General features: G+C 34.3%; 2 protein-coding genes and 1 long non-coding RNA gene across 3 annotated transcripts; 2 read left to right on the plus strand and 1 right to left on the minus strand.

Moving 5' to 3' along the window:
• On the plus strand, nucleotides 1-24078 carry LOC136814849 (uncharacterized). Its single transcript, XR_010847650.1, has 3 exons — nucleotides 1-167; nucleotides 11111-11183; nucleotides 24012-24078. It is a non-coding gene; the product is annotated as an uncharacterized lncRNA (long non-coding RNA).
• On the plus strand, nucleotides 8699-10385 carry LOC136814848 (putative transporter svop-1). The gene has a single exon (XM_067071277.1). The coding sequence runs from the start codon at nucleotides 8850-8852 to the stop codon at nucleotides 10209-10211; it is 1362 nt and encodes a 453-aa protein (XP_066927378.1). The 5' UTR covers nucleotides 8699-8849; the 3' UTR covers nucleotides 10212-10385.
• Nucleotides 12245-16193, minus strand: LOC136814844 (histamine H2 receptor-like). The gene is made up of 2 exons (XM_067071272.1): nucleotides 15622-16193; nucleotides 12245-13317 (listed from the first exon to the last, which is right to left on the minus strand). The coding sequence occupies exons 1-2, from the start codon at nucleotides 15953-15955 to the stop codon at nucleotides 12386-12388; spliced, it is 1266 nt and encodes a 421-aa protein (XP_066927373.1). The 5' UTR covers nucleotides 15956-16193; the 3' UTR covers nucleotides 12245-12385.

A 24078-nucleotide genomic window follows, 5' to 3' on the forward strand; every position in this document is an offset into this window, starting at 1 on the left:
TAACATACTGAATAAAATAAAAATAACAGCAATACTGATTGGTATTCCAGATGTTGGTTTGATTCTATGAAGACCGGATTCTGGAACAGTTCACTTGCCATACAACTTAAGAAGTACAATGAAGAATATATCCTTTCACAGAAGAAGTAACATCCAAAAGTATTCCAGTAAGCTTTCAACGTCATTTCTATTTTATTAATGTCATTTACTCATTTTTTCATAACCGCCGTTATGGTTAATGTTATAATAAGGCCTCCAGCGGTTTACGTGATGGCCTGATCTATGAGGTCAAAAAGCTTTCGTAATATTTATATGCAAATTTTGTAGTATGATATTGTTTAGCCAAATTTGATATATGATATGAATACATATATCAACTCTTAGTGCCACAGTCGACTTTTTAGGGAACTATGGTAATTAATTTACAAGGAAAATTTTTTTCGTTTTCGGTGCACGGTTTTTTTAAGACTGCCTCTAAAACAAACCCAGAAAACTCCCGCAAAACTTCATACCATATGAGAGACATTTCCCTTTGCGCTTAGCCTGTACCAAATTCTTCTTCGCTGGCTGAAAAGATAACGCGAAGTTCAGTTTGTTACGGTTAGGCAACATTCCGTGTTTCATATTTTTTTTCCACATATCTCTGAATGTCTCTGCGGTGGAGCATACTCAGGTAATTTAATGCATGTCCTAATTTTCGGTAATTTTTCGGAAGCTTTTTTGAGATTTAGGCTAAAAACCTGTTCTTCAGGCCATTTGTGATGACGTCACAAAACAAAAAAATTGACTCAAGAACTAGCTAATTAAACTTCATGAAATTTTCACCAATGATAGACATTACCACAAGGAGTATTCTGATAGCTAAATCGATTTATTGCAATTTCTTTCTCCAGATTGGCTCATTCAATTTTTTCGATATTTTTCACAAATAATTAAAATGGTAAACCCTTGAATGTGACGCAGCCCGATTTTCAAAAAAAAATTTTGGTGTCAATTTGGGCCAATATATGCCAAAAATGAGGTTCTTTGAGATTTCCTCGAGTTCGAATCATTAAATACTTCTGATTTTTTGCATAAAGACAGAGCACCATCATAGAGAAGAAATTATCGAAACAGATTTTTCGACTCAGAGAATGAATTTCTAGCTATAAGAATCACTATTTTATAAGTATAGATCAAATGTTCTTACTAAAAAATTTTTGGGCAAATTTCAGCTAAAAAAGGCTAATAAAAGGGTTTTTAAGACTACGTGAAAAAAGATTTTTTGCATGATGACAGTATTGTTAACCCTCCTTCCACCATTAAAGTGATTGTTCATTGCATTTTAATTGCGTTTATCATCAAAATACACTTATCCAATTCCCAAATGAGACTTTAAGTTCTCCTCTGAGATTCAAACTCTTCCAGTTAATTGCTAATTATAGGTCGTTATGACGTTTTAAATTGCGAGAAAGAAGCGAAGACATGCTATGTATAAGAAATTGAATATTGACACCAGAAATTTTTAAACTTCAACCTCAAATAATCCACCGTGTCACCACGTGCCAGCAAAAGATTTTCATACCACAGTGGAGCTGTGAGACTCATGTCTATTATATGTCAATCTCAGCTCTTCTCGGAGAAATATAAGAAAAATTTTCCCAATTGAAAATTTCGTGTCATTATAAGCATTTTGTTTGATTTTACTTGTCTGGTGATGTTTTTCTCACACCAGATTTCATAAATGTATCCGCTTGGTATACTAGCATTTATTTACAAACTTTTCGCCAGCAAAAGTACAAATAGATAAAATAGATAAGTTAGAGAACATTTAAGAAATAAGAGTATTAATCATTTTTCAAAATCAGAGCTGCCATGAGAGTTGTCCTTTGCAGACAAAGCTTGTACTTCGATTGTTTTCTGAAACAATGGAAATACAATACTTCGCTCTCCACCGTTTCATTCGATGTTTATCCAGAGTCTCTATAATAAATCCATGCAATGGTTTGAGTTTTCTAGAAAGACTTATTATTTTTTTGGCTGAAAAACGAATATAAGAATCACTATATATAAGCATAGTTCAATATTATTTTTAGACCTACCTCCGGGTACCCCGGTGGAGGTCCTTTAAATTCACCCATGCATGGCCCCCGTCACCGGGGGGGGGGGGGGGCAGGGGGGCCATATTTTGCAAAGTAAGTTTTTTACTTTAAAAAGCTTATATATACCGTTTAGAGGGGTGAAATAAGGGTGAAAAGTCGAACATTTTCTTCGTCGCCCAACCACATATTTTTTTGGCCCCCTCAATTCGAATAGCACGCCGGGGGCCATGCCATGTCCGTTCGTCCGTTCGTTCGTCCGTTCGTTTTTCTGTTACCAGCTTTTCTCGGGATTGGCTCATTAGTTTTTTCTGATTTTTTGCACAATGATGCAAAATGGCAATTCCCAAACTGTGACGGGGCCCGATTTTCTGGCCGAAAATGCCGGAAAAACTTTTTTTGGAACTTTCTCGAGATTTTATCATTGATTTTTTGCTCAAAGATGCGTATTAACAATGCCCAAAACATTGCCGAGTCCGATTTGTGAAAAAAAAAATTTTCCGGCCGAAAATGCCGGAAATATACCGGAAATTGCCGTTTTTGCAGATTTTCATTTGACTTTTTCCTTATAATTGGTTGTTTTTTCATTCAAAAACATTATTATTAGCAATGGCCACCATCAAGCATGTTTCAATTTTCAATAAAATTGATTTTTGAAGCCGGAACTATTCAAAAATCGCCGGAACAACCTATTTTCGCCGGAAAGACAGTATTTCTTGAATTTCTCGAGCTGTACTTTATATTTTTTTATGAAATTTTGAACACTGATGCAAACTGACAATACCTAAAATGTGACGGAGCCCGATTTTCGAAAAACCATTTTTTTCCGGCCGAAAATGCTGAATATGCCGGAAAAACCGGTTTTTTTGACATTTTCTCGAATTTTCATCATTATTTTTCTCTGATTTTTTGCTCAAAACATGTCCGAGTTCGATTTTTGAGAAAATGTTTTTTCCGGCCAAAAAAGCCGGAAATTTCCTTTTTTGCAGATTTTCATTGGATTTTTTCGTTTCATGTCTTTGTTTTTTTCAAACATAAACATCATTTATAAGAATGTCCACAATTAAGCATGGTTCAATTTTCAATGAAACTGATTTTGGTATAGATACTTTCTAAAAATCGCTAGAACAGCCGAGAATCGCCGGATTCCATGAATTTCTCGAGTTGTTCTCTTATTATTCTGCATTTTCATACTATTGTTCTCATTTTTCAATTTTCTTATTACATCAACCTTCAGGTAGGTCCATTCAGCATGTAGCTTGTTATTATTATTTTTTTCTAAAAGAAGAAAATGTCACAGTGAAGAGCGCAATGGTTTGAGTTTTCTAGAAACCTTATTTATTAAGCTGTGCATTCTTCTGATAGTGGATTGTTTAAAAGCGTTTAATAGCCTTTCAAATGAAGATAAAATCCATCGCTAGATTTGAATGATATGTCGCGCGAAAACAAGGACAGGGCTATATTCAATCTTTCATTCTAAATTCGGTGCAAATCTTAAAGCTTGACTTTTTTTTTGCTCGAGAAAGGTTGAAGGTTCCTCTCTAGCCCCTTATATAAACTCGGTGTGGTAGCAGGACGACTTGACATATTGTAGTGGTGTTTGGGTGGCGCACTGTGGCCATATGTTCGATACTGGTCGCGACCAGAGATAACATTGATGTGTGGTGCCAAACTCGATGTTCGATAGGTGTCTAGTCTAACTCCAGCTTGAATTTGCAACCAGAAGCTGCAGACGCCTAACTTGTAAGGTTTTTCAAAATAAAATGAACAACAAGGGCGTTAACAGAGGGTAGTCAAATTATGGATTATTAATTACTTAAATTAATTATTAAATAATTAGTAATTACTGCCATTAAATGAATCAGAACAAGAAAACTATCTGTTATTTTGAACCGTTAATTATTTCAGGGTAAATTTTAAACAAAAGTTAAACAAGTTCAGCGTTAAGTGTGGCCCTAATCGGCGTAATGAACAAGGATTTATCATACACTGGATATATACAAATACAAGTGCCTGACTTTTGCTGATTTCTCATGTTCTAGCTATGTCCGCAGTAATAATATTATTGTTCACTCTCCTTCCCTCATTAAATGGCTTTTCGAAACATTTTAATTGCGTTTTTTATCGAAAATCACTCGTCCAATTCCCAAAAGAGACTTAAAGTTTTTCTGTGAGAGTCAAATTCTTCTATTTAATTGCCAATTATAAGTCGTTATGACGTTTCAAGTTGTGAGAAAGATGCAAAAGATATGTTGTGTTAGCCTGGATATCCAGGCTGTAAACTATTTCACAGTCTAGTTTTTTATATTTTTATGTTCTGGTTTACAGACTGGTCTCCCTAGAGCGATTTGCAATCTCTTTAAGGGAATGCAGTCCGCTTGCTTGCGCTCACTTCGCTAAAGCCGTAAGGGCCAATCTACACAGCGCGGAGCAATTCTAAAGCAAAAATAGGATAGTCCTCCAGTTGCTAGTGAAGATAGGGCTTTCTGTTACATGAAAACATGAAAAAGAAGAAAACAGATTTCAGAGGCAAGTTCATTTTCCAAGAAAACATGGTTGGTCATGATAATGCATGCAAACTTGTTCATGGACTTTGGTGTAATCTTTGGATGTTTTTGCCCCCGCAGGAGCGTAGCGACGAGGAGGCACTCATAGTTTCACGCATAGATATTGGACTGGAATCTCGAAATTTTGTTGCGTTTGTATTGTCGCCCAAGCATCCCCGTAGTTAGTCTCTTCCGTAAATGCTCGGTTTTTTTCCGGGATGGTAGTATACATATTTTCATATTCATATTACGTTATATGCTATTACCATTATTACATATATTACAATTTTAGTTTTGATTTAGCTTTGAAAAGCTGAAGCGAGTGTTATAAATGCAAATCATAACAGTGTATGATATAACCAGATATAATACGAATTACAATATTACTTGTGCAAATCAAAACAAACAAAATGGCAGACTGGTTATGATGATGATGATGATGATGAGCTGATTCATTGACTGGAAAAAGTGTTTTGTATGTCAAATTTTGTTTCTTGTCTTTGAAACTGAATACTAACTACTGTAATTTAGTCAGAAGTTCACTTCAGCAATGATTTCAATTCTTTTTCCGGAATCTTTAAAGAAATTTGCTTAAGTTTTCAACATATTTTTGTTCAAACTCTAATTTATCTTTGTCTTTTATTTTATTAATAACTACCTTTATTGTTTATAGAGCTTCTCGAGCTTTAAATGTCATCATATGGTCGTAACTTGAGAAAGTCCTTCTTAACTTAGTAAAACAAGATACCGGCAAAGTACAAAAAAGTTGAATGTATGCATATATGTAAAGTTGAATCCAAAAGTGGTTGAATGAATGTTGTGAATGTCAATCGATGTAAACAAACTTTTTCTTTTGGTCTTCAAAATAGATTTACCTCACTTGCACTACATGCGCACATTCAACTTTTTCATGCAGTTGTGATAGCCTAAATAACTTACGCTCCAGTGGTTTGGTGAAATAGCTCCAATTCTGGCTTTCCAAGTTAGGATTGACCTTCCCGAAGGCATTTAACACTGGTTAGATTAGGTACACAGACAGTCATACAGAAACACCATAAAGTGAAAGTATATATAGCTATAAACTCAAAAAGTCTAGCTTCCTGAAGGCACGTCTCTTCATTGTCTGCGCTGCTTGGAGAAAAGATTGCATCATGAAAAAGTACTATGCACTTGAAAAAAAATTTAGACGCATTTCAACTTTTCTTGACTGTACGTCTGAATGGACCACAATGGCATTCCTTTATTTTTCTTTTGACCAATAAAATAGAAGATTTTGTTTGAGAATAAGTGCAATCACAGCGTACCCAAGTGGAGGCCGGGCCTTAACTAGGATTGGTTTCTATTTCACCCTATTTAAGATGGCGTAGAACTTTTTGATAAATTTCATACACAGTATCCTCTTGACTATTGTTTATTAGGCAAAGTTGCAATAGAGAATTGTTGAAATATAGCAGCCAATGAAAAAAACAAGCTATTTCTGATTGGTTACCTTGTTGATTTATTCACCACTATATATTTTGCCTACAATCTAAGATGTCTGCGGCATTATCAGAAAAAGGTCTATTTAGTGAATAATAATCACGACATATATATTGTTGTAAGAAAGAAACTAAGGAGAAAAAAACAAACAGGAGATGTGAAAACCTGTAGGCTAATGATACCATAATTTTTGAAATATATTTTTGAGAAGCTTTTTTAAATTATCAAGTTGCGAATTCTTCAAGTATTTTGTTAATGGAATATAATTTTTTTTCAAGCAAATGCCTCAATCAATCAACCAATCAATCAATAAATAAATAAATCAATTATTCCTGGCTATATTTTAATGTTTTAATCTTTAAAGCATTAAAAAGATTTATAAGTGCATGACATGATCTTTATGTGGGGGCATTTAGTGAAAGCTATGACTAGTAAATAGTTTTAGGTCTTGTAAGACTGCTTTTTATTAATTTCTGTTTTGCTGCCCTGGGTTGACTAGGAAACATGGGTTTGCACTTTCTTTCTCTAGGGAGACCAAGCTCTATAATTTTAGAACTTTGTATGTTGAGGTAATTTTTGTTTTTTCAAAAAATTTGAGCTTGGATATCCAGGCTAATGTTGTGTATGACACCGGAAATTTTCAAACTTCAACCACAAAAAAACCAACTTGCCACAACGTGCAAGATTTTCATACCACAGTGACACCAAGACACTCAAGTCTAATGCTTGTTACTTTAGCTCTTGTGTTAACAGTTTTGAAAAGATATTCCCAATTGAAAATTTCATGTTACTATAAGTATTTTGTTTGATTTTTCTTGTCTAATGATGTTTTTCTCACATTAGATTTCACCATAGTCCGTATAAAAAACCCTGGTCTGGAAGCCTTTTGTTTCTTTCCATTGTTTCTTACTCAAACTTGTGTTGAGAAATTAGTTTGTTTTGCTCACTTTTTGATCATGTGATTAAATCTTAAACGAATCCCAAGAGGAGTACTTGGTAACGTGATCAAAAACTGAGCAAGTCGAATTTTATCTTTTGATATTAAGAAAGGAAAAGCTAACAAAAAGTTAAAACGATAAGCTTCCAGACCAGTGTTTTTATAAGGACTATGATTTCACAAATGTGTCTGGCATGGTATTCTAGCCTTACTTTCAAAGTTTTTTTCCCTGCAAAGGTACGAAAAGAAAACGCTAGAGAACTTTTTTAAAATGAGATTAATAAACATTTTTAGAAATCATATATATTCGAGCCGCCATGACAGTAGACTAGAGTCTACTTGTGGCTGAACTTTGCCTTTTGATAATTTTTGATGACGCTGAGTCCAGTGAAGTAGACTAGGAGCGTTTGGCGAGGTCGCCATTTTGAAAAAGAATGTTTTAAAATCCAAATACCAAAAAAACTACTTGTTGAAAGATATAATGGCCTATAATCAAAAATGAGAAACAATCGTCAATAACAGATTTGCAATCCCGAGGGGTTTATCTAAAGAATCCTGCATTACTAAAAATAGACAAAAAGAACGACAAATTTAATAAAAAACGACATATTTTTAAAAGCAACGACTAAAACGAAAAAAGAATAGACCTTTTCATAAATTACATCACGAACATCACTTGCCTCGTTTTGAAATTATTGCCATGGTGATTAACTCCCAGCGGATTTTATTACAACTACTTTCTATTAAATGATCACCATGGCAATTGTTTGAATACGAGGTAAACAATAGACCTTTTCGCCTTTCCATCCGCCATATTGAATTGTATGCAAAAATTGTGGTTGCCGAATTGCCGTGGTGAAATTCCCTTAGAAAGTATGCAAAACATATGCAAAAAGAAAGTATTAAATAAAAACTTACATGCATAATTGGCATTATATTAAAGTGTAATCTTGTAGAAGAAAGATTAAATTTGCTTCTCTTGAAAACTAAAAACAATTATATTCACTCATCTCTTAGAACAAGCATTTCAAAAGACCATAACATTAGACATAAACTCAAACTGAAAAATCACCCGCGAAGGTAAAAAACAATCCTTATTCGGCTGACGGCAAATTATTCTCCTGGGAATAGAGCCGCCAAATGATCAAATCAAAACATTGATAAAGTGTGACGTCATAATTACTGCTTTCAGTTTGCGTGTTTTGAAAGTTTGATGTGTGTACTCCGTCTTTGTGGAATCTTTTAATGGCATGAAAACAGAATATGCAATGTCTTTAAGAACAAATTCCTAAAAGGCTTTTGTTGTTCTGTAAATATTTCCTTTTGGATTAAGAAATTCCATCTTTTATTGTTCTAATGATTATAATATTTATTTATAAGATGCTTTGTTGTCTTTTTAATCTTTGTGTAAACTTGCATATGTTTTGCATACATTCCAACTAAATCCAACCACGGCATTTTCGTTCCTGTATTTTTGCATACAATTCAAGAAGGCGGACGGAAAGGCGAAAAGCTCTATGTGTTGTGTAAATCCTATCAACTTGTTCTTACAAAAAAAATCAAAAGAGATGCAAGACATTTATAATTGCTTTTCCGACTTTTCTGAAATTATGGGTTTTCATGCCAACGTGTCTTAATAAGAAAAGTGCATTTACATTAATTTATTTTCTCTTTGCGCTGTGTTATTTAAGATAAGAGATTTGCAGCTTATATATGATTTTTTTTATTGAGATATGAAGTTTTTGGACAAAATATAGAAAGATCGAGAATAATATTGAGTTGTGAGGTTTGGTGGTTGTAAAGGAAATCATGAGAAGTTTCATAGAGGACTTGTCATCGAACAATTGGTTTTCAATAAAGATTGTGTTCTTGGCCACCTTAACAGCTATCTCCTCTGGAACTGTTCTATTTATAAACGCATTGGTTGCTCCGGACTTGCAATGTGAATGGGGTTTAACGACATTTGAAGTGACATCTATTTCAATTGCTTTTTATGCTGGCGAAGCCTTTGGTTCGTGGTATTGGGGCCGAATTGCTGACATTTATGGACGTAAAAACACGTTAATTGCGTCCACAGGCTCGATGTTATATTTTGTCCTTATATCAGCGGCTAGTCAATCTTTTCATATTTATCTTTTATTGCGATTCTTTGTTGGTGCTGGATTCGCTGGGTCCTTCCTCTTAACCGTGATATATAACACGGAGTTCACGAAAAGCACGGATCACGGTAAAGCTGTGTTTTGGTACAATTTCGTCTACACCTTTGGTAGTTTATTTTCGATTGGTTTCTCTTATTGGACTTTGAACAATTATGGATGGAGAATCTACACTCTAGCAGTGATATCACCAACCATAATTTTACTTTATTTCATGATTGCTTATCTTCCTGAGTCGATACGATTTTTACAAGCTCAAGGGCGCACTTCAGAAGCTCTTGAAGTGATAAAAGATGCCTGTAAAACTACCAAAACTGCTTTAACAAAAGACATGGATTTATTAAATATGAACTCTAATGCACCTGGCAAAACACAGGATTCGGGCTATATCCAAGTCCTATCAAAACACTGGATTAAGATTTTCGGGCTTTCGTTTTTCGGTGTACCCATGTTTTTAAGTTTTTACGGTTTACCGTTTTTCATTGAATATAAACTTCAGCATGCAAGTTCGTGTACGTTGATGGTAAACAAGACAATTTCCCCAAAATGTGTTCCTCTTACTAATGGGGAGATCTTACGTTCATTTTTCATTAACCTTGGTTATCTGCCTGGCGCATTTATCGGTTATTTTATGGCAGAGAAAATTGGGCGTAAAATATTACTAAACACTACAACTGGCTTATTAGCTGTTTGCTATATCAGTCAGTTAATATGCTTACCTAACGCTATCAATTACTTCTTGTTGTTTCTATCATCTGGTATGTCACTTTCAGCTACTTGTTTTATAGTGTTGTACGCGGCGGAATTATTCCCAACGAATGTTCGAATGACTTCTACAGGTATAGCTGCCTCAGTATGGAAAATCTGCAGCATATTGTCACCTGTATTGTTTCAACATTTAATTTACACAAATACGACTTTTGTTATTGTTTTAATGAGTGCCTGGAGCATCGTTGGAGCCTTTGGACTATGTCCTTTGCCAGAAACTCTTGGACATGGCTTGAAGGAATTTTGACATTAATATTACGGCTATTGACATTACAATCAAGTCAGTTATGTTTTAAATTTGTTAACTCGCGTCAAAACTGATTTGACGCGGAAATGTTATTATTTATTTTTTATATATATTTAGAATTTTCCTCTAGTTAGTTCTACAATAAATTGAATAAACTTTTTACGTCCCGAACAATGTTTATCTCTTTTTCAAAATTTTGCTGTGGTAATTAATGCCTAGGTGACTGAGATTTTGTTAGAATTATAGATGTTCAAATCACTGAGAGTTTTAAGTACATTGAATATTATCCCGCCATTGTTGTGAAGATTCGAAACTTGAAAATATAAAAGCAAAAACCAATGAAGTAGAAGCCGAAGGCTATAAGTCGATCTCTTTGGTAGGATTTGAAGCCAACAAATCCTACCAAAGTTACGCGGCCTTGAGCGGCTCGCCTGGTTTTTACACAAATGACAGATTGAAACTAAAATTTACCGCTAAATTTAGAAAAAAATATATCAATCGTAAACAAAGGAATTGCTAGATTCAATCTGTCGTCAAAAATACGGCGCATTTTTTAAGGCTTCCCTTTTTCTTGCCTGAGAAAGGTTAAAGATTCTCTCTAGCCCTTCGGGCTTTAAACTCAATGGCAACAACCTTCTTCTTTCGTTGTCAAGAAACTGGATAATGAATAGGCTGTTCGATTTGGAAACAAAAGAACATTCAACAGCAGCTTTAAGATAATTTCTGTCTCAAAATTCCTAGCCCTTATCAAACAGTAGCTATGAGAAATTTCTTGCGAATCTTAATTAAGAGGTACAGAGAAGGTCGAGCTGACTTTAAAATGTTCGGTCCGAGTATGTACTTAGAGAATATTTTCAAAAGTCAAATCTAAAACTTTTTATTTCAATTCTATGTTACAGAAAGATTGGTATTATTGATACGTGAATAAGGAAGGAAGGAGTAATGGAACCCACACCACCATCGATAATGAAAGTAAGTGAAATTTTTGACAAACTCAAACTCAGTTCCTTACCTCTCTTTATCATGACGTCGATGGCGCTCACCAAAGGGATTATATCACGCCAATCAGAACAATCCAAAAGTGGCTTTTGGTACGAGATTGAAATTTATTTTATACATCTCTTACAACGGAGGAAGAGTTAATTCAGTCGACTTCACGCTCTTTTATTTATAAGAACGCAAGCCTCAAATGTAGGACCTCAAAACAATAGTTTCATTGTTTAGACAATAGAAATTTCAGGCTCAGCCAAAATTTAATTGCTCTTGTAAAAACGAGCTTTATTCATTCTTTTGGCCAATGATTCGATCTTTCGAACGATGAAATAAGATTGTTATCTTTCCATTGTTGCTCATCGAATTCTAAAATAATTTTTGTGATGTACAGTACGTATACACCTGTATACACCCAAACAAGAAAGAGGATTCTTTCGATCAACTTCAAGGGTCTCTAAAAAGGGACATGGGTCATATTGCTTGGCTCCCCCTTAAGTCAATGTTATAATCTAAGTCTTTTCAAAAAAGGTCTTATTTGGTTGAGCGAGAATCCCAGGTGCGGTCTGTTTATTCACTGTTTATGGTTAAGACCGCCAAACGAGGTGTATCCCTGGATCTTTTTTTCGTTTTCAATTTTTTTGTGTTTTAGAACGAATTTAAACGCTAGAAGAAGGCTAGAAACTTAGCTTAGTGAAAGAATTTACTCATTGAATTTAAAGTCTTAAAGGGGCAAGAGATGAAACACTTGAAAGGGAAAGGAAGTGACTTATTTTTCATCCCTTGGTTTTCACTCAAACTCAGGATTGATAGTAAAATCTTTCACCAGAAATCAAAAATAAATATGTCCAAATGAAAACGAAAAAGAAAACGCTTGATTCAATCCCTCATTTGAAATGCAGCGCAAGATTTAAGACTTAGTTTTGCTCGAGATTCCACTCGAAGCCAAAGATTACGTAATCCTTTTTCTCGGACAAAAATACCCTAAAATTGCCACTTTAAACTTGTAGTTGATATTCTGGTATTAAGATTACAGTCAAGAATCGAGTGAATTTATGACAATTGTTATCTTTAAATTTCCCTATCGATTGATATTTAACTGTTAAAAAACTGTAAAAATGTATATTCAAATTTGTTCTCTTTTTAAAAAAATGTCCCAAAATCGCCCAAAAAATGTCCCGTTGTCATGGATACGGATATGTATAAGAAGAATCATGTAAATCTGTTAACATGGTGTCGCTGTTTGCGCTGGATGAGAGTCCTGTAGAATCTGTCGATGCTGATTTTCCGTTCGCCTTAGGAACCATTAAAAATGATTTCTCATTGGCTTCTAGTGCTGGTTTTTCTTCATTTCGTCCATGGTTGTTCATACTTGGCGATTTTTCCATATCTGCGCATGACTCTGCGTTATTATTGTTACGTTTCAACAGAATAGAAGCTCCTCTTAAACGAGTCAAACCTGATACCGTTCGAATTTTATGTCGTAGATTGTCTGTAGTGCATTCGAAAGATAACAGAACTTTGAAAGTTCGTTTGAATTCAGGACTACGAACGGCGTATACGAAAAAATTCATCATGGAGTTACTATAATGCATAACTTTTGCGATACTCACTAACAAAACAAAATCTTGAATACTCAAACATCGCATACAAACTATAAACAGTAGATTCATTCCAAAGAAAGGTGCCCAACATAAAACGAACAGCCCAACAATAATCGATATCGTCTTTGCTATTTGCATATCACGGTGTATACTTTGAGCCCTCGTTTGATTATCAGCTCGTTGTAAACTATACGCACTCTTGAACAAAACGATATACGAGAACACGATAATCGCTAACGGTAAAGCGAACGAAACTATGAAAATACTAATTGTATATTCTTCCATTCTTGTTAACCCGATCCAGATCTTGATTCCGAAAAGAATGAACCCAATAAACCAGGTCAAGAAGATTGCAGCGAATACAGGACGACTTGACATATTGTAGTGATGTGTTGGGTGGCGCACTGCGGCCATACGTTCGATACTGATCGCGACCAGAGATAATATTGATGCGGTGCCGAATAGTACGTCCAATGAAATAAAGTAATGTGATATTTCGGGACCGACCACCTCTGAAAAAGATGAAAAGTATTTGTATGTTAAACACAACTGTCTGGGTATCTCTAGGCTGCATACATCCCTGAAATAGTTTTTGTTATAAGGATTACGTATCAGGCTCGCCTTTCCTTAGCAAAAGAACTTCAAAATTGGATTAACAAGCTTGCTTAACAAAGCTCGCTAAGGGCGAGTGATTTGCATCCCTTATAAAAAAACATATCATAAGGGATGCTAGGAGCCATCTAGATCCCTAAGGATCGTTGGACAGTCATATCCCACCAACATTTTGGCTGGAAAGCACAGATATAAAAAAAAAAAACCCAGGACTTCAGACAGTTTTTAGCCGCAAGAAGTTTGGAATTCAGGCTGATTTCAAATTTACTTGGTATACAAGGAAGATGTCAGTGCAAAAGGCCATGAAAACTCTCTTACAGAATCTCATTATCACTACAAATATTTGAGTGATTTTACCAACAAATCGTTTGTTGTTATTTAAAACATTCATGATGTTACGATTTCATAGGCTCATAGCGTTCTAAATATGGACCATGAAATTATCCTATCATTTCCAATCAATTAGGAGATGTTAAAAATAGTTTTCCAAAACCACAAAACGTTGTAAGATAGGGTCAAATTTGAAACTAACGAACTCTAAAACAGTCAATTCGTTAGGAAATTGTACAAAAATAAGAACATTTTTCAGGTTTAAAACTCGAAAAGTTATAAGAATATCCAAAGGCTTCAAGAATTTAATTGTCGCAAAAGAGTACATTATTCGACAGGGTTACCTAGTTCTAGCTAGTTCAAAAGTTTTAATTTTTAGTCAATTTTGTACTCAAGTTCTATACGTGTACGATGCAACAGGTACGGCAGGTAAAAAACCCGATATTTTTTCTCTTCGTCGGTAAAATCGCTATAAATTCGCTTAAGTATAAAAGATATGAAAAGCTTCCATCGTGCCTGCTATACGTGATGAGTACGGTTATTTAAATGGATTAATTCAGTTATATATAACAACTATAATCCACGAATCTGTTTACTGACAATCATATGAGAATCTATAAAATCAGCAGACAACAGTCTGAACAGAAATATTTGAAAAACAAGCCTCCTTTTCTACTGTACTGCTTTATAAAAGTACATCATTGATAAATGATATCTTTGTCAAAACAGAGTACGTCAACTTGAAATATTTCCGGTTTCAATGGGGGCTTATGTAAATTATGCAGAAGTTGAATTTCACATTTTGAAGTAATAAAGGGGGCAATTAATTACCCCTTTGTCCAGTGCCTAGGTTTTTAAGCCTCAGTGTTACACCTATAATGCTCTACAAGGAATCATTTAGATAACAAAAACATTTAATCTTCACATTGAATACGGAGCTTTACGTTAAGATCATTCTGCACTGAAAAGAAGTTTTCTGGTACAAGGGGACACGTATTGAATCTTCTCCTCATATGATACGCGCCTTTTTTTATAAGAATGGTGTTTTTTCATTTCATCATGGATATTCTTAACTTTTTGGCGAAAATCATCCAAAAATATTATTACGGTATTCTTAGGTTAAGATCGAAATTGGCAATCTACTAGTTAAAATGCATTAAAAATGGCATTCTTAGGTTCAGTTGCTAAATTCCATGATGGTGATATTCTTACCATATTCTTAATTTTTTGGCCATTTTCATCATGGACATTATAAAGTGTATTCTTTTTAAAAAATGTAGTGTTTCGATGATTGATCGAACTTTTTCAAGAGCCGGTAAATTTTCGATGAGGCTCGACTGTTCTTGATCTTTGGCACTTTGAGACTTTGAGCCTAAAATCATTCTTATCATGTTCTTATTTCGAAGGCCAATTGAGATATTTTAGGTTCAATACCCTAATTTTAATAATTGACCCCTAGTTTGCTTAAAATTCTGCCATTCCTGACTCAGCCTGTTCTTACTATCTTTTAGCCTTATTGTTCTTAAAAAAAAAAGAGTGTAATGATAAAACTAAAACACCCGCTTCTCACAGACCCGGTAGAATTTTCCAGTGGGAATACAAATAACGAACTGAAACTCGATGGGGATTGATATTCCCATATCTTTTATGACTGGGGATTTCAATTTTTTTGTTTTCAAGTCAAAATTCAGTGGATATGGGAGGAATACCAAATATTTTGTGCAATAAGGTTTGGTTTATTTGATTATCTTCAGTGGGGACAAAAATTACCGGATGATTTTCCACCGGGACAATATTTTGGCCAATTTTTCCAGTGGGAAGGGGTCCCAGTGGTTCTGTGAGAAAGGGGGTGTACTAAACAATAAACTACTTACGTAATCTAACGCACATCCAATAAGGTACTGACAAACATCCCACCATAAAATCACAGATCGCCAAATTGACAACGAAATAATTGGTATATGTTCTTATGCTTCTCGGTCCTTTAATGAACGCTAATATTACCAGAGCATTGCCAAGAAGTATCAAAACACATAAGACAGCAAGAACAACAAGTTCTGTGATATTTCCTGGTGTTGGATCAAAGGGTTTTGGTCCTCGTTTTTGAAAAGTATTGTTTTTAGAGTGGTTGGCGAATGCAGTGATGGCTGTAGTGTTGATTGTATTTATTAAGTGTGTGATGTTGGTGCTACTACCAAGGCGTTCCATCTCATTGTAGATATAATTACTGTTGTCGACCAAAAAGTCAGCTAAATAATAATCCAATAAATCAAAAAGACAATCGACCGAATCAGTTTCAGTGAAATGTAACCAACTCAAACTTTTAAATATTGCTAAATGTTCTTAGTTTTTCCTTTCTTGGATAAGCCGATGAAAGAATTTTTAAACCTGTGGATGCAGGCAATGAATTTCTTTGGCAAGATTTTTTTTTATTCTTTCTCTAAAATGAATTAAAAATAAATCAGACATTACTTGGATGCAATACAACCTCATATTATTTTTTGATAACATATCAGGTCGGTGTTTCTTTTTACTTCTTGGAGGAAGTGATATATGGATAGATAAAATTTTCTCAAGTTTCTTTTCTTCTTCTTCTTCTTCTTTTTTCATTTTATTTTGGTTTCAGCTTTTCACTTCATACTTCTTTAAATATACTTTTTACAACTTTCCCTTCTCAATTTTCCTCTATGTATATCTTTTACAGGTTGAAAAATATTCTTTACTTTATCAATCTAGTACAAACTTCTCTAAAAGCGACATTTATTTAGAACTATATATCAACTATATATCTTTTATACCTTTATAACTGTTTCACTTACTATATATACAACCTTAAAAAACTTTTGGAAACTACCTTTAAAACTATAAAAAGGTCTCTTTGTTTAACGTTTGCCTGTTAAAAGTAAATACAGCACGTCCTGAAAATACGAGTTAATACTCTTATCATTTCTGCTACTAGAATCTGTTTCTTTTCAAAACAAAGCCAAAGCCTACCAATTCCGATTCTGAGTAGTTTTTCCTTAGATATTTTACTTAAACTTCTAAGTAAGCTAGTTTCATAAAGCCTTTATCTCACATGCGGCCGTAGCTCAGTGGTAGAGCATCTGCTACGGTGCACAAGGAGGTGTCACCTAGCCTCCAACTACTGCAGTCGCAGGTATTACTATCTCGCATGGTCTCTCTCCTGCACTCTCATCTCGTATACGTAACAAGTGTCTTCCCAACTGGCACACAACGTTGTTTTAACGTTCAAATAACGTTATTTGGACGTTTTGAATGTCACATGGACGTTGTCTTGACGTTGTTTGCCGTCTGGGTTTTTTATTCTAACTGCTTTAAGTCCACCACCCAACGTCAACAGTCTTTGGCAATATCCTTTACATTCGAAAACCCAGTGTATCACCCAAAGATTTCTGTAAAGCCCAAAGGGCTAGATGTCGTGCTTTAATCTCTTCCAAGCAAAAAAATATTGCTGATATTGTTTTCGAAAATTGCGAAGTCTCTTATTCGTCAAGTGCATAATGTTACTTGAACTAGGCAGGATTTCCTACCTAACCTCGGCACACTTTTCAGCTAAAGCACGACATCTCAATCCAATTAGTGTTCAACCACTACTGCTTCACAACCTTTTAACGTAAATATCAGGAGGCATACGGGTTTATGCTGTTACAGAAATAGCGGTAGGTGTTATAGACTGGAGTCGTTTATAATGCATGTAATACTAATAATACCAATACTAATAATAATAATACGGGATTTAGTTTGTATAAACTAAAACTATAGACTAAAATTGTTCCATTCATTATTACTTTTTGCTTTATTTCTACTATGATGTATAAATTAGTCGTCTAGCTTGCTAGACTATCGGTGTTACGATGTTAAACTTGCCATGTGGAGACAAGTAGGGACTTTTTGCTGTCGGTGTTGACGGTAATATTAGAAAAAAGTGACGGTATTTCGATGTTGACGACCTCCGCCAGGAACGCCCCCATCACTATAGGGTGCACACCATATCTCACGCTCTTGTATCAAAAACTGTATAGATAGCTTCCAAATATTATCGCAGTATCTCAAAAAATAGCCTTCTCAAACCAAATCAATATAACTATTACACGTTTGTTGATAAAATGTAGGTGAGATAAAGTTATGATATGAAAAAATTGTACAGTGATTTACCCTTCAATTTTAATAGGATGTTCAGCTTAGTAAAATTCTTGTAACAACAAGACTATTGGTTATGTAAACAATATGACGGGGGAGACAGACATCAATAGTGTATGAAAAAACACAGTTTTTGACCTGGATTCAATTATTGGTTGAATTAAAGGGCATTTAAAGACGTCATTTAAACACAGCCTACACAGCATTTTACCTGGGGGATACTAGACCACCCTTGCCGATCGATTGTGGTGTAAATGGACCCTACGTGGGACTCGTCTTGAAAAATGTTGCAGAAATTTGCGAAAAAAAGTGACCCTGAATTGGACGGATAAATTCCAAGATATTCTAAACGTTTTCCACTTCCACCCCCCCCCCCTCATTTTAAAACAAAATTGACTTTCTCGACGCCTCCTGCGCATCACCATCACCGGACAAGCACAAATTTAAAAAAATATTTTCTTTAATTCTTCTTCGTCAGCATAAGTTGTTAAGCCTGCTTTACATGATCAAAAACAATATTCGTAACCACCTCATCGACAAAAACCCTGTCAATCTAAGAATTGTGATCAAATGGGTTTTCCGAATGCATTTGATAATGCCAAGTGGTTGTACAATGAAAATGATCTATCGCGTTTCTCAATTGGTTTTGTATGCATCTGCTGGGATTGAAAAAGAAAATATTTTTAAATTTACAAGATAAAGAGGAAAAAATTGAGAAAGGAAGTTGGATTCGTTCCAATTTTCCCACTGCTGAGGCTAAAAGAGAAGATATGATCTACTGCATGTATAGGCCCCTGTGTATACCGCATGTATAGTACAAATTGTGTGTAAATAAAACAGACTTATATTTGGTGACATCTTTCTAACTATTTGCAAGGAGTAAATCCCCCTCTAGTCTGTTTAAATAAGATAAGATCTTTACACACAGACGGAAGAGGAAGTTTTAAAATTGTTTTGACTTTGATTTTTACGAACTAAAAATACAGTATTCAATATTTTACAGCTTATTTCCCGTTTTCATTGTTTTAAAGTTTCCCAGAAATTGATTAACATTCAGAAGGCGATACATTCGAAATGTTTCAAGTTCGTTAATTAGTGTAGAGTAAGACTCCTACAGGCCTCGCCTTGAATTTAACACATTACCAAAGTTTTAGAACTTTTTATCAGTACAGTACACGCTGTTTTCATAAGAATGGTGTAAATCCATTTCATCATGGATATTCTTAACTTTTTGATCGATATCGTCATATTATATTCTTAAGATATTCTTAAGGTTAATTTTTAGATTTTACCATTTATAGTCTCAAAATAATCGAAAAGTATATGTAAAAATTTTCATAATGACAATATTCTTACGATACTCTAAATTTTTTGGCTATTTTCATCATGGACATTCTTATAAAGTGTATTCTTATCAAAGAAAAAGCGTGTAAGATATTCTATTCAAATTCTTATATTAACGAGCCTCCTCAATTTCAGCGCAAAATACCTGAATTTTACTAAGAAAATACACTTAAGCGAGGAATATAATAATTACAGACAAAATTAGATTGAAAACATTAGAGCTTTCATCAATTCTGGTACAAATTTTTCATAGCTGACTGACTGTTTGCAAAAGTTGAAATATATCAGCTGGTAACTATTTCCAATGGTAAATTATTAATTGAAATTGAGAGGTATTCGCCTAGTCTAGCAAGCTAGACGACTAATTCAGATATAGTAGAAATAAAACAAAAAGTAATGGAGGGAACAAATTTTAGTCAAATTTTATACAAACTAATATTATCCCGTAACCATTATCGTATTATCATATAACGCCTATACTACTGTATTACACGTATTATAAACGATTCCAGTCTAGTATTCGCCATATTCGCCATATTCGCCATTGCAATGTCTACTGACATTACATCACGGACCCAACAGCTGATTTGTTGTAAGTGACGTAAAATCAGTCAATACGTCACTTTCAACCAATCAGACCATGTTCAGACGTTATAGTTTCAAATCGTTTCAAAATGAAACTGTTCCAAAACAAGTGTGAACGTCAAAATTCCAAACGTCAAAAAAGGAGAAGTTACAAAGTGTTTCGATCCACTATTTTCATCGGAACGGAACTGCTCCGTTTTCTTGCTCCGAAACGTTCCGGAACCAACAGGAACACTTTCGATCCGTAACGCAAACCATACCGGAACGATACGAAAACGTAACGTCTGAACCATTGAGTTTCAAGCCCGAAGGGCTAGAGGTCAATCTCTTTGGTAGGATTTGAAGCCAACAAATCCTACCAAAGTTGCGCGGCCTTGAGCGACCCGCCTGGTTTTTACACAAATGACAGATTGAAACTAAAATTTACCGCTTAATTTCGAAAAATATATCACTCGAAAACAAAGGAATTGCTAGATTCAATCCGTCATCAAAAATACGGCGCATATTTTAAGGCTTCAATTTTTCTTGCCTGAGAAAGGTTAGAGATTGACCTCTAGCCCTTCGGGCTTGAAACTCAATGGTCTGAACATGGTCTGCCTATCATGAATTTCTTAAGAAATGATAAGCAAAACAATCATATTAAATCATAGTAAAGTTATTGTGGTGAATTTCCAGGACTACATTTACTCACATGACTTACCATATCACCTGAATCAACTAAAACTGAAATAAATAACACAAAAAGTCGTTTCATTCACCACAAGACTTGGAACAGTCATCAACCAATACAATAAAAAATATTCAAAAGATTCTCCTTCAAATGAGTGCAGAACAATTAATTATAATGGTCCAATAATCGTTAACTTAATGACCATGAATTTATTGATTGAGGAAAATTACGAACCTTGCACTCATTAATCAATTCAAAATACCCATCAAACTGTCTTAAATTCAGCAAAACATCATATAATACCTTAGAAATCAGATCCCTTATTGAAAGTTCAAATCCTTAAAACTTTAGCGGTTCAACTGTATTGCTTCTTAGTCTTAGCCGGTCGGTTAAAAAGGTTTTTTAAAAGAATCCAAGATTAATACCATCATTAAGAAAATGCAGTTTAATTGATTGCTCTATAAAGGATACCAACCGTTAATTAAAATTAAATCATTCATTAAAGGAATTACACGTTTCTTATAAAAACAAACTATATAAGAACACAAGGCCTCGATAGCCGAAATATTAAGATTAAGCTCAGAACATTTTAAGGCTTAGCGGACTTTAAGACACAAGATTTCTTTGGAAAACGGACAGAAATACTCACAAAATGGTTAAAATAAGAACATTTTAAGAGAATTTTAGAGCTTAAAACTCAGAAAGTTAAGAACATCCGAAAGCTTCAAAAATTAATGATACTCTTATGATAAAAAGCGTGTAAAGCATGATCTACTTTTCGTTTAATAGCTTTATAAATCAAGCCGTTAACCACACTGCACTAGCTGTTAAAGAAAATACGTAGATTCTTGATTCTTTAAGTCTCTGCCAAATTTCTCTTCCCGACTAACCTGCTGTTGTTAATATGGGAAACCTTTAATGTAAGAAAAAATCATTAATTCGAGACTTCTGGATGGGAAATGAAGCCACTTATTTCCCATCCAGAACGCCCGCCATTCGTTACACAAACGCCGGATTTATAATTTAACATAAATCGATTCCAATTTCGCAATTCGCAATGCTTGAATCGATAACAACTAGCATTTGATGCTCGATTTTTCTACGTCTGATGATTGCCAAAAGGCACGAAGCTCGAAGTAATATAAGAATTTTAACTTGGAAATTTCGAAGTTATAACTTTTTCTTAGTTATATAATTTGATGTTGTGGACGCAAATTTTCGACAGCCTTTCTGGTTGAAGGTTAAAAACATATCGTCATCAGTGACCAGCAGATAGCATTTTCTAGGTAATGACGTCATCGGTGAACAGCAGGTTCAATTTAGGTTTTTCTAGGCAATAACTTTATAATGAATATTTTACCCATCTGCTGTTTCGTTTTGTTATTTTCATGAGACAGGTACGGTGGCCGAGGAGGGACAAACAAAATAAAAAAAGAAAAACAAAATTAAAAAAGGAGAAAGCTAAATAAAAATAAAAAAGGAGAAAATAAAATAAAAAAAGAAAAAGAAAATAAAAAGAGAAAACAAAATAAAAAAATAAAAAATAATAAAAAAGGAGAAAAGAAAATAAAGAAAGAAAAAACAAACAAAATAAAAAAGACAAAGCAAAAATTAAAAAGTTATTTTACGCATGCGCGCCTACGTGTTCCTCGAAGAAGCCGAAAGTGGCGATCTAGTGTTTATGTTTATTCTAGAAACAAGATGGCAACAAGATTGCCTTGCATGTATGGCCATTGTTAACGTATCTCGTTATGAGAGATTGCTCATCTTTTTCTCCCTCTTCGTCTCTATTCCTTGGGCGAATTTGATTCCTTTTTTTGTTTTATTTTTCTTGTTTTTCTTTTTTTATTTTGTTTTTATTTTTTTATTTTCTTTTTTTATTTTTTTTATCGTTTTTCTTATTTTATTTTGTTTTTTTGATTTTTTTTGATTTCGTTTTTATTTTTTTATTTTGTTTGTCACTCCTCGGCCACCGTAGACAGGGTACGAACTGTCGGGATATTTTTGAAGAACAGCAGATCATATGAACAAGCCCATGATGAACAGCAGATCAATTTATTGAGACAGGAGACAGTGATACAGGGGCATAAACCTAAGAACAGCAGATCAATTTTTTGAGACAGTGAGACAGGGAACAGACCCAAGAACAGCAGATCAAATTTTCTAGGTTGAATATACGTGAACAGCAGATATTCAAAAAAAGGTCGTCGCTGGATGCTTGTGGAATTTTTGACCATATTTACCCATTTTCCTAAGAAATCGAGTGTCCATAAAGCCTTTAAATGTTCTCAACTTGTCCTTAACAATTTGGCCGTCGCAACCTTATGTTTTTATATAGTTTGTTCTCTTTGGTATGAAATTTTAGGCTGATAATTTCAAAAAATGTCTCATCCATTTCCTTTAGAATAAACCTTTTAACTGTCGAATATTTTCAATCAAAAATTCACATTTTTAGCTTAAAGTATAAGTAATATGTTTAATGTTATTTCCAGATTAAAAGTTTTTGTGTATATTTTTTAAATATGTAATGGAATATCCAATTCTTTTTTGAATAGAGAAATATTCAAAAAATATTTCCTTGAAATTAGATTCCCTTTTCAAATTGAAGATAGGAGAAGGAGACGGGCTGAAAGAACAAACTTTATATTTTGGCCCTAAATAGTTTTCCCTTAGTTTGAGTTAACTATAAAATACCGTATTATCTCGAATAAACCTCTTAAATGTTGAAAAACTAATGCCCTGGGTGTTTATTCGAAGTTATACGGTATTTAACTACTGCCACCACGTTTTTCACATAATGAATATTTTTAGCCGTATTGTTCATACGATCCGCCCAAACGAATATGACAATCTAAAATTCGTGTACCTTATCGGTCAAAACTTAGTCGGCCCTAAGTGACTAAATTTTGACTTGGTGACTAAAATTAGGACCGACTAAAAATTTGGGCCAAATTAAAAGTTCACAATTAAGCTTTCCTTATTTTCCATCTGCTTGTAAATTTAGAAATTGGCCCAAATTTTTAGTCGGTCTTAATTATTAGTCGGCCCTTTATGGTGACCAAATTTTGACGAGGTGACTAAAATTAAGGCCGCCTAATAAAGGCCGACTAAAATTAAGGCCAAGTAAGTTTTGGCCGATAAGGTATTTACGGATGTCATTCCACCTCATTTCACCTCTTCAATGCAGTAAAGACTAAGAGCTTTCCAACTGATCTGACTAATTGGGGTTTATCCTATTAAATTTCAGTAAGCTATCCGTCTTTCCAGGGGAGGGGGTAAGTATTGAAATTTCAGATACATTGAAAGCTAATAGGATTTAAGGAAATTTTTCTGCGTGGCCGCCATAATTTTGAGAAGCGGTGTTTTGGCGCCTATACTGCACGTACTAAAATAATTTGGAAATATTATGAAAAAATCTTTTTTTCCGAATGCCATCTTTCCGTTATCTACCTGGGTTCTATGACAAAACAAAAAGTTATCTTGTAAATTTTTTTTTCTTATTAGTATACTCACAAAAGGAGATGTCAACCCATGAGCCACTCTATTCCGGTCTCTTGCTCCAAGGAATATG

The sequence above is a fragment of the Clytia hemisphaerica genome, unplaced genomic scaffold (assembly GCF_902728285.1).
Source record: "Clytia hemisphaerica strain Z4C2 unplaced genomic scaffold, Clytia hemisphaerica genome assembly, whole genome shotgun sequence".
NCBI classification, from domain to species: Eukaryota; Metazoa; Cnidaria; class Hydrozoa; order Leptothecata; family Clytiidae; genus Clytia; species Clytia hemisphaerica.

Bases quoted from the DNA above. Each gene is read 5' to 3' on its own strand.
- LOC136814844 (XM_067071272.1), bottom strand. From the start codon at position 15,955: ATGGAACGCCTTGGTAGTAGCACCAACATCACACACTTAATAAATACA. The intron at 13,318-15,621 runs GTAAGTAGTTTA...CATCTTTTTCAG, and splicing joins TTGGATGTGCGTTAGATTAC to AGGTGGTCGGTCCCGAAATA.
- LOC136814848 (XM_067071277.1), top strand. From the start codon at position 8,850: ATGAGAAGTTTCATAGAGGACTTGTCATCGAACAATTGGTTTTCAATA.